Here is a 12793-nt window from a genome sequence, read left to right as displayed (position 1 = left end):
GTGTGGGGTATATCAGAGAGTGTTACAGTGAGGGGTGTGGGGTATATCAGAGAGTGTTACAGTGGGGGGTGTGGGGTATATCAGAGAGTGTTACAGTGAGGGGTGTGGGGTATATCAGAGAGTGTTACAGTGAGGTGTGTGAGGTATATCAGAGAGTGTTACAGTGAGGGGTGTGGGGTATATCAGAGAGTGTTACAGTGAGGGGTGTGGTGTATATCAGAGAGTGTTACAGTGAGGAGTGTGGGGTATATCAGAGAGTGTTACAGTGAGGGGTGTGGTGTATATCAGAGAGTGTTACAGTGAGGAGTGTGGGGTATCTCAGAGAGTGTTACAGTGAGGGGTGTGGGGTATATCAGAGAGTGTTACAGTGAGGGGTGTGGGGTGTATCAGAGAGTGTTACAGTGTGGGGTGTGGGGTATATCAGAGTGTTACAGTGAGGGGTGTGGGGTATATCAGAGAGTGTTACAGTGAGGGGTGTGGGGTATATCAGAGAGTGTTACAGTGAGGGGTGTGGGGTATATCAGAGAGTGTTACAGTGAGGGGTGTGGGGTATTTCAGAGAGTGTTACAGTGAGGGGTGTGGGGTATATCAGAGAGTGTTACAGTGAGGGGTGTGGGGTATATCAGAGAGTGTTACAGTGTGGGGTGTGGGGTATATCAGAGAGTGTTACAGTGAGGGGTGTGGGGTATATCAGTGAGTGTTACAGTGAGGGGTGTGGGGTATATCAGAGAGTGTTACAGTGGGGGGTTTGGGGATATCAGAGAGTGTTACAGTGAGGGGTGTGGGGGATATCAGAGAGTGTTACTGTGAGGGGTGTGGGGTATATCAGGGTGTGTTACAGTGAGGGGTGTGGGGTATATCAGAGAGTGTTACAGTGAGGGGTGTGGGGTATATCAGAGAGTGTAACAGTGAGGGGTGTGGGGTATATCAGAGAGTGTTACAGAGAGGGGTGTGGGGTATATCAGAGTGTGTTACAGTGAGGGGTGTGGTGTATATCAGAGAGTGTTACTGTGAGGGGTGTGGGGTATATCAGAGAGTGTTACAGTGAGGGGTGTGGGGTATATCAGAGAGTGTTACAGTGAGGGGTGTGGGGTATATCAGAGAGTGTTGCAGTGAGAGGTGTGGGGTATATCGGAGTGTGTTACCGTGAGGGCCGTGTTTTCCCAGCTACGCGCGGCATTCATTCGTGACTGACCCCTTTCCCTTCCTGTGAACACCCCTCTCTCTGTCTTTCTGTGGAGCACTGCCAGGGTTGGAGGGTTTGAGCTACAGGGAGGGGCTTGACAGGCTGGGGCTGTTTTCCCCGGAGCGTCGGAGGCTGAGGGGGTGACCTGGTTTATTCATCGTGTGGGGGCATGGATAGGGGTAAATAGACAAAGTCTTTTCCCCCCTGGGGTGGGGGGAGTCCAGAACTAGAGGGGCGTAGGTTTAGGGTGAGAGGGGAAAGGGAGCCGAGGGGTAACTTTCTCACCCAGAGGGTGGTGCGTGTGTGGAATGAGCTGCCAGAGGAAGGGGTGGGTGCTGGTACAATGACAGCATTGAAAAGGGTGGATGGGGACAGGGATAGGAAGGGATTGGAGGGTAATGGGCCAGGAGCTGGCAAACGGGGACTGGGTTAGGTTAGGGCTATCTGGGTCGGCACGGACGGGATGGGCCGAAGGAGATTAGTATCATACATTCCCTTCAGTGTGGAAACAGGGTATTCAGCCCAACCAGTCCACACCGACCCTCCGAAGAGTAACCCATCCAGACCCATTCCCTTACATTTACCCCTGACCAATACATCTCACCCTGGGCACTATGGGTAATTTAGCACGGCCAATTCCCCCCTAACCTGCACATCCCTGGGCACTATGGGTAATTTAGCATGGCCAATCCACCCTAACCTGCACATCCCTGGGCACTATGAGTAATTTAGCACGGCCAATTCCCCCCTAACCTGCACATCCCTGGGCACTATGGGTAATTTAGCACAGCCAATTCCCCCCTAACCTACACATCCCTGGGCACTATGGGTAATTTAGCACGGCCAATCCACCCTAACCTGCACATCCCTGAGCACTATGGGTAATTTAGCACGGCCAATCCACCCTAACCTGCACATCCCTGGGCACTATGAGTAATTTAGCACGGCCAATCCACCCGAACCTGCACATCCCTGGGCACTATGGGTAATTTAGCACAGCCAATTCCCCCCTAACCTACACATCCCTGGGCACTATGGGTAATTTAGCACGGCCAATCCACCCTAACCTGCACATCCCTGAGCACTATGGGTAATTTAGCATGGCCAATCCACCCTAACCTGCACATCCCTGGGCACTATGGGTAATTTAGCACGGCCAATCCACCCTAACCTGCACATCCCTGGGCACTATGGGTAATTTAGCACGGCCAATCCACCCTAACCTGCACATCCCTGGGCACTATGGGTAATTTAGCACGGCCAATCCACCCTAACCTGCACATCCTTGGGCACGATGGGTAATTTAGCACGGCCAATCCACCCTAACCTGCACATCCCTGGGCACTATGGGTAATTTAGCACGGCCAATCCTCCCTAACCTGCACATCCCTGAGCACTATGGGTAATTTAGCATGGCCAATCCACCCTAACCTGCACATCCCTGGGCACTGTGGGTAATTTAGCACGGCCAATCCACCCTAACCTACACATCCCTGGGCACTATGGGTAATTTGGCATGGCCAATCCACCCTAACCTGCACATTCCTGGGCACTATGGGTAAGTTCGCACAGCCAATCCACGCTAACCTGCACATCCCTGGGCACTATGGGTAATTTAGCACGGCCAATCCACCACTAACCTGCACATCCCTGGGCACTATGGGTAATTTAGCACAGCCAATCCACGCTAACCTGCACGTCTTTGGACTGTGTGAGCACCCCGAGGAAACCCACGCAGACGCCCAGAAACCGGAGCACACCCTCCCCCACCGCCACCCTCCACTCCAGGGCAAGACGGAACGGCTGAAACTGCTGTCGGATTCGGCGATGGTGGCATCGGAGCCAGGGCCAGGCCGTGACGCTCTCCGGCCACGAACCCTCCCTCCCCTGTTAAAACCAAATCGCCGGGGGCTCCGAGCGGCCATACCAGGGGTGGGCAGGGCAGCGCTGACGTTTCAGAAGCGAGCATTTCGGCGGGGAGGTGAACTGAGATCTCGATGTGAGCTCTGGGAGCTGAGTCAGTGATGTGGGGAATAGCGATCATAACTCAGTGAGACCCGGGCTATGGAGGAGGGTGACGCGGAAGGATTGGTGGGATGGGGGGGTGTGGGGGTTTGGTATGGGTAGAGCCATACCCAAAGAAGGAAGGCATCGGGCGAGGGGAGGGGGGGCAAAGGGTGGCCAATATTTCTAAGTGAGCTCTGGGAGATGATTAGGAAATAGCGATCATAACACAGCGAGTCTCGGGATGGAGGAGGGAGGCGCGGGGAGTTGGTGGGAGCGGGTTGGCATGGGTGGAGCTGTGCCCCAAGAAGTGGTGGGGTGCTAGGGTGGGGCTGATGTTTTGAAATGAGCTCAGGGTGGTACTTGAGTGATGTGGGGAACGATTAGGGAACAGCGATCATAACTCAGTGAGATTCAGGCTGTGTGGAGGGAGACGCGGGGACTTGGCTGGGGGTTGGCGCGGAACGTCCATGGCAGGTTGTGAACGGGCTGTTTCTCTGTTCCCCCCCCCCTCCCCCCTCCCCCTCCCCCTCCCCCCTCCCCCTCCCCCTCCCCCCCCACCACCCCGTCCTCCCACACAGCTGCAGGGCTACATGGAGAAACCCCTCACGCTCCAGATGTTCATCGGAACGGCGGATGAGCGAAACCTGCGGCCCCACCCCTTCTACCAGGTCCACCGCATCACGGGCAAGATGGTAGCGACGGCAAGCCAGGAGGCTGCTCTGGGCACCACCAAAATCCTCGAGGTCCCACTGCTGCCTGAGAACAACATGACAGCCAAGTAATTCCCCCACACCGCACCACACACACACACACACACACTCACAAACACACACTCATGCACACACACACATACACATTCACACGTACACACACACATATACACACGCTCACACACACGCACACTCCAACACATTCACACACACACTCACACATTCACTCACATGGACACACACACATTCACACGTACACACACTCACACTCACACGTACTCATTCACAGACTCACACACACTCACACACATCATACACACACCCACTCATACACACACACATACACTCACACAGATACACATACAGACCCACGCACACTCACACTCATACACACACAGTCACACATACACTCACACAGACACACACTCACACATACACACACACACACACTCATATACACAAACTCATACACACACACACGCTCACACACACACACTCACACACATACACACTCACACACTGCACCACACACACTCACTCACACACACACTCATACATGCACACTCACACACACACTCATACATGCACTCACACATACACAGACACTCACACAGACACACACTCACACACACACTCACACACACAGTCACACACAGACACCCACACACATTCACACACAAACCGACACACACTCACACACTGCACCACACACACTCACTCACACACACACACTCACACACTGCACAACACACACACACACACACTTATACACACACACTCACACATACACACTCACAGACATACACACACTCACACACATACACAGACACTCACACAGACACACACATGCACTCACACTCACACACACAGTCACACACATAGACACACTCACATACACACACGGACACACACACACACACACTCATACACACACTCACACTCATACACTCATTCACACACATACACATTCACACACACACACTCATTCATACACACACTCACATACACACAATCACACTCATACACACACATACTCTCACACATAGACACACATTCACACACACACACTCACACACAAAGACTCACACATACACAGACTCACACATACACACAAACTCACACTCATACACACACACATACTCACACACACACTCGCACTCACACAGACACACACACAGTTACGTACACACACTCACACTCATACACACGCTCACACTCGCACACACCCACACTCATACACACACTCACACTCATAGACTCATTCACACACATACACAGACACTCACACATACACACAAGCACACACACACTCACTCATACACACACACATTCAGATACACACAATCACACTCATACACACACATACTCTCACACATAGACACATTCACACACACTCACACTCTCACACTCACACACAAAGACTCACACATACACAGACTCACACATACACACACATACTCACACACACACACACACTCATACACACACTCGCACTCACACACAGGCACTCACAGACACACACACGTACACACATACACACACAGACACACACACTCACACACACACACTCATTCACACACATACACAGACACTCACACAGACACATTCACACTCATACATACACACACTCACTCATACACACACATTCACACACAATCACACTCATACACATACTCACACATAGGCACACATTCACACACACACACTCTCACACTCACACAAAGACTCACACATAAACACACTCACACTCATACACACATACTCACACACACTCACACACATACACACACACTCGCACTCACACACGGGCACTCACACAGACACACACATACTCACACTCACACACACACTCTCACACTCATACACACACACACATTCGCACATACATACTCACACATACAGACACACACTCACACACACTCATACACACACACACTTATTCACACATACACAGACACTCACACAGACACATTCACACTCATACACACACACATACAATCACACTCATATACACTCACACATACTCTCACACATAAACACATATTCACACTCACAGACTCACACATACACACTCACACACACATAAAGACCAACACATACACAGACTCACACATACACACACACTCTCACACATACACACACTCACACACACATACTCATACACACACTCGCACTCACAAACACAGGCACTCACACAGACACACACACACTTACGTACATACAGTCATACACTCACACTCATACACACACACAGACACACACACATTCACACAGACACACACTCACACTCACACATACACACACAATCACACAGACTCACACGCACACACTCATACACACTCATACACACACTCATACACACACACACACTCTCACACACAGACAAACACACTCACACAGACACATGCACACAAACACACACAGACACATGCGTACACAAACACACGTGCACACACTCACTCACACCCACTCACCCACACACTCTCAGACACATTCACAAACACACACACTCACATGCACAGACACAAACGCATACACATATGTGCGCGCACACACACACTCATACGCACACACACTGACACATACAGACACATACATTCACACTCACACACACTCTCACACACACTCACATTCATATACACACACTCAAACACACACATACACTCACACAGACACGCACTCACACATACTCACACACTCTTACGCACACACGCTCACACTCACACACTAACTCTCATACACACACACATACACAAACTCATACACACACACTCACACATACTCACACTCACACACACACTTACACACACACACACACACTCACTCAAACAAACTCACACACACACATATAGACACACACACTCTCACATTCACACATAGACATACACACACACACTTAGACACACACACACTCACACACACACACTCACATTCATACACACACAGACTCACACATACAAACACACACACACTCGCACACACAGTCACACACTCATACACTCACGCACACACTCACAGACTCATACACACAGTCACACATACACACACTCACACACACATAAGCTCACATATACACTCACACTCATACACACACTCACAAACTCACACAGACACACATACACTCACACGTACACACATACACACACAATCACAAACACATTCACACACGCACACTCATACACACACTCACTCACACAGACTCACACACATACTCACACACTCACACACACACATTCATACACACACTTGCACTCTCAGACACACACAGGCACTCACACAGACACGCTCACACCCATATGCACACACTCAGACTCATGTACACTCACACCACTCGCACACACACATACACACACATTCTCACACACTCACACAAACAGACATACTCACACAAACAGACACACACACACACATACACACACACAGACACACACACACATTTACAGACACACACACACACTCACACTCATACACACAAACTCATACACACACACTCACACAGACACATACACACTCACAGATACGCACTCACACACACTCACACTCACACCCACTCACAAACACAAACTCATACACACACACTCACACATACACACACACACACTCACACAGACACATACACACTCACAGATACGCACTCACACACACTCACACTCACACCCACTCACATACACAAACTCACACATACACACACTCACACATACTCACACACATACACACACTCACACACAAACACACTCACACTCACAGTCACTCAAACAAACTCACACACATAGACACACACACTCTCTCACACTCACACACACTCACACAGACTCACACATACAAACACAAACACACTCGTACACACAGTCACACACTCATACACACACACTCACGCACACACTCACAGACTCATACACACAGTCACACATACATACACTCACACACAAGCTCACACATAGACACACACATACACTCACACACTCACACGTACACACACTCACACACATTCACACACACACTCATACACACACACACTCACAGACACACACACTCACAGACACACACTCACACTCTCAAACACACCCATATGCACACACTCACGTACACTCACACACACTCGCACACACACATACACACACATTCACACACATACACACTCACACACTCACACACATACACTCAGACACACTCACACAATCACACATACACACACACTCACACACACACTCACATACACACACTCACATACACACACTCACACACACACTCACACACACACTCACACTCATACAAACACAGATACTCACAAAGACACATTCACACTCACACATACACTCACACACACAGACACTCACACTCAAACACATACACACAGTCACACACACTCACTCACACACACAAACTCACAAACTCACACTCACACATACACACATTCACACACACACTCATACACACACTTGCACTCTCACACACACAGGCACTCACACAGACACGCTCACACAGGCACACAGACACACACACACTCATACACACATTCACACTCAAATACACACACACACATTCATACTCAAACACACACACTCACACACATAGACACACTCTCACACACACACACAGACACACTCACACTCACACTCATACACACAGACTCACGCACTCACACCCATACACACACACTCACACATACACACACATACACACACACTCATACACACACTCACACACACACATGCACAGACACTCACACAGACACATTCACACTCACACATACACACACACACACACACTCACACTCATACACACACACACATACACTCACATACATACACACTCATACGCACACACACATAGACCCACAAATACTCACACTCTTACACACTCGCTCACACACACAGACTTACACAGACTCACACATACACACACACTCATACACACTCTCTCACACACACTCGCTCACACACAGACACACACACACTATTACACACACACACATACACACACTCACATATACACATACACACACTCAGATACACAAACTGACACACACACTCACACTCACAAAGACACATACACACACATACAGACACACACACACTCATATACACACACACTCTCATACTCATACAAACACACTCACAAACACAGACACTCACAAAGACACATTCACACTCACATACACTCACGCGCACACACACTCAAACACACACTCACACTCACACACACATTTGCAGTCACACACACGCAGGCACTCACACAGACACACACACACTCACACTCAAACACACACACTCACACACATACACACACTCACGCACACACATTCCCACTCATACACAACACACACATACACTCACATGCATACTCATATGCACACACATAGACCCACACACTCACACTCTCACACACTTGCTCACACAGACTCACACATACACACACACTCACACACACTCACACACACACTCACATGCACACAGGCACTCACACAGACACACTCACATACACACACACTCAAACTCATACTCACACTCATGCACACACTCACACGTACACACACACACACAGACACACACACACATACAGACAGACACACAGATACACGCACACAAACACACGCAGACACATGCGTACACAAACACAAGTGCACACACTCACTCTCACAAACACACACACTCACATGCACAGACACACATGCATACACATATGTGCGTGCACATTCACTCATACACACACTCACATACACACACACATACAGACACACACACTCACGCTGACTCACACACACACACAGTCACACACTCACACTGATACATGCTCACACTCATGCACTTGCACACACTCACACTCATACACACACTCACACTCATACACGCACACACTCACACACCACACACACATCACACACACACACTCATGCACACACACATTCACACTCATACACACACATACTCATACACACAGACACACACACTGACACACACATTCACACTCACACACACAGACTCACACACACACACACGCATACACACACACACACTCACTCACACACTCACTCATACACACACACTCACACATTCACACATACACACCCACACTCATACACACACATACTCACACACATACACACACACACTCATACACACTCGCACTCACACACACTCGCACTCACAGACACACTCATGCACACACATACACATACTCATTCACACACTCAAACACTCACACTCATCCACAATCACCCACACACACTCTCAGACACATTCACAAACACACACACTCACATGCACAGACACACACGCATACACATATGTTCGCGCACACTCTCACACTAACACTCATACACACTCACATACAGCCACACAAACTCACACACACTCACACTCACTCACACACACTCACTCACACTCACACAGTTACACACACACTCATACACAAACACACACACACTGACACATACAAACACACACACACTCACAGACTCATACACACACACAAACTCACACACACACTCACACATACACACACTCACACAATCACAAATACATTCACACACACACTCATACAAACACACAGACACACACAGACACTCACTCACACTAACGCATACACACAGACACTTACACACACTCACTCACACATACACACACTCACACACACATACACACACACTCACACTCACGCACTCACACACACACTCACACACATGCACACTCACTCTCACACACCGCACCACACACACTCACACACTCACTCACACACAGACACTCACACATACGCTCACACTCATACACACATACTCACACACATAGACACACACACATTCACACACACAGAGACTCACACACACTCACACACACTCATACACACACTCACACATACACACTCATACACACACACTCACACATACACACACAAACATTTACACACACAGACACACTCACACATACACACTCATACACACACACACACTCACACACACAGACACACACACATGCTAACACATACACACACTCACCCACACACAGACACACTCACACACACGGACACACTCACACATACACACACACATGCACAGACACTCACACAGACATATTCACACTCACACATACACACACTCACGCACACAACTCCCACTCATACACACACACACTCACATACATACCCACTCATACACACAACACACATAGACCCACACACACTCACACTCTCGCACACTCGCTCACACACACAGACTTACACAGACTCGGACATACTCACACACACACATACATACGCTCACACACACACACTCACACTCATACACACACTCATACACACACTCGCACACTCACACGCACACTCCTCACATACACATGCACACTCACACTCACGTACACAGGCACTCACACAGAAACACTCACACACACACACTCAAACTCATACACACACCGACACATACACTCACATACATACACACTCATACGCACACACATAGACCCTCACACTCTCACACACTCGCTCACGCACACAGACTTACACATACTCACACTCATACACACACACACTCAGACGTACACACACTAACACACACACACCCACAGACACACTCACACACACACATACAGACAGACACACACAGATACACGCACACAAACACACACAGACACATGCGTACACAAACACAAGTGCACACACTCACTCACACACACTCTCAGGCAAATTCACAAACAAACACACACACTCACATGCACAGACACACATGCATACACATACGTGTGCGCACACTCACACACTCACTCATACACACCCTCACATTCACACACACACACACAGACACACACTCACGCTCACTCACACACACAGTCACACACTCACACTGACACATGCTCACACACATGCACTTGTACACACACACACACTCATACACACACTCACACACTCATCACACACTCACACACACTCTCGTACACACACACTCACACATACACTTACACAGACACACACTGACACACACACTCACTCACACATACACACACACACATACACACTCACTCACACACACTCACGCACCCACTCTCACGCACTCACACACACACTGACACACCCACACTCACACTCACTCACACACACATACACACTCACACACATACACACTCACACACATACACACTCACTCACACACACTCACACTCATATACACACACACTCACATACATAAGACACACACATTCACGCACACTCATACACAAACACACACACATTCACACACACAGACACACACTCACACATGCACACTCACACTCATACATACACACACTCACTCTCACACACACAGACACACACTCACTAACACATACACATACAGATACTCACGCACTCACTCATTCACACACACAGATACACTCACTCACACACACAGACACACTCACTCACAACCACAGACACACACACAATCACACACACACACTCACACTCATACACACACACAAACACAGACTCTCACCCACACACTCACACACGGACACACACACAGTCACACTCATACACACACTCACACACACACATTAATACACACACACACGTACACAGACATTCACACAGACACATTCACACTCATACACACACACACTCATCACTCATACACACACTCACTCACACACTCATACACATACACACTCACACTCATACACTCACTCTCACACATATACGCTCATACTCATACACTCACACTCTCACACACGTAAACACACACACATTCACACACAGACACTCATATACATACTGGCACTCACACACACAGGCACTCATATTCATACTCACACACACACACACTCACACATACACACACACACACTCACATACACACACACACACTCGCACTCACACACACACTCTCGCACACGTAAACACACACACGTTCACACACACACAC

The 12793-nt window shown here is 48.8% G+C and overlaps 1 protein-coding gene across 2 annotated transcripts in view; it reads left to right on the top strand.

Annotated features, from left to right (window-relative positions):
- The window catches only part of LOC122545212 (nuclear factor of activated T-cells, cytoplasmic 4-like), a 147283-nt gene that overhangs the window by 39450 nt on the left and 95040 nt on the right, over positions 1–12793 (top strand). For both annotated transcript variants that reach the window (XM_087974887.1, XM_087974886.1), the window contains exon 4: positions 3772–3971. In XM_087974887.1, coding sequence (XP_087831013.1) covers positions 3772–3971 — 200 coding nt within the window. The remainder of the gene's footprint in view (positions 1–3771; positions 3972–12793) is intronic.

Source organism: Chiloscyllium plagiosum, unplaced genomic scaffold, assembly GCF_037043375.1.
Source record: "Chiloscyllium plagiosum isolate Xiang-an unplaced genomic scaffold, Cpla_swu_hap1 HiC_scaffold_27, whole genome shotgun sequence".
NCBI lineage: Eukaryota > Metazoa > Chordata > Chondrichthyes > Orectolobiformes > Hemiscylliidae > Chiloscyllium > Chiloscyllium plagiosum.
This window is presented reverse-complemented; position numbering and strand designations above follow the sequence as displayed.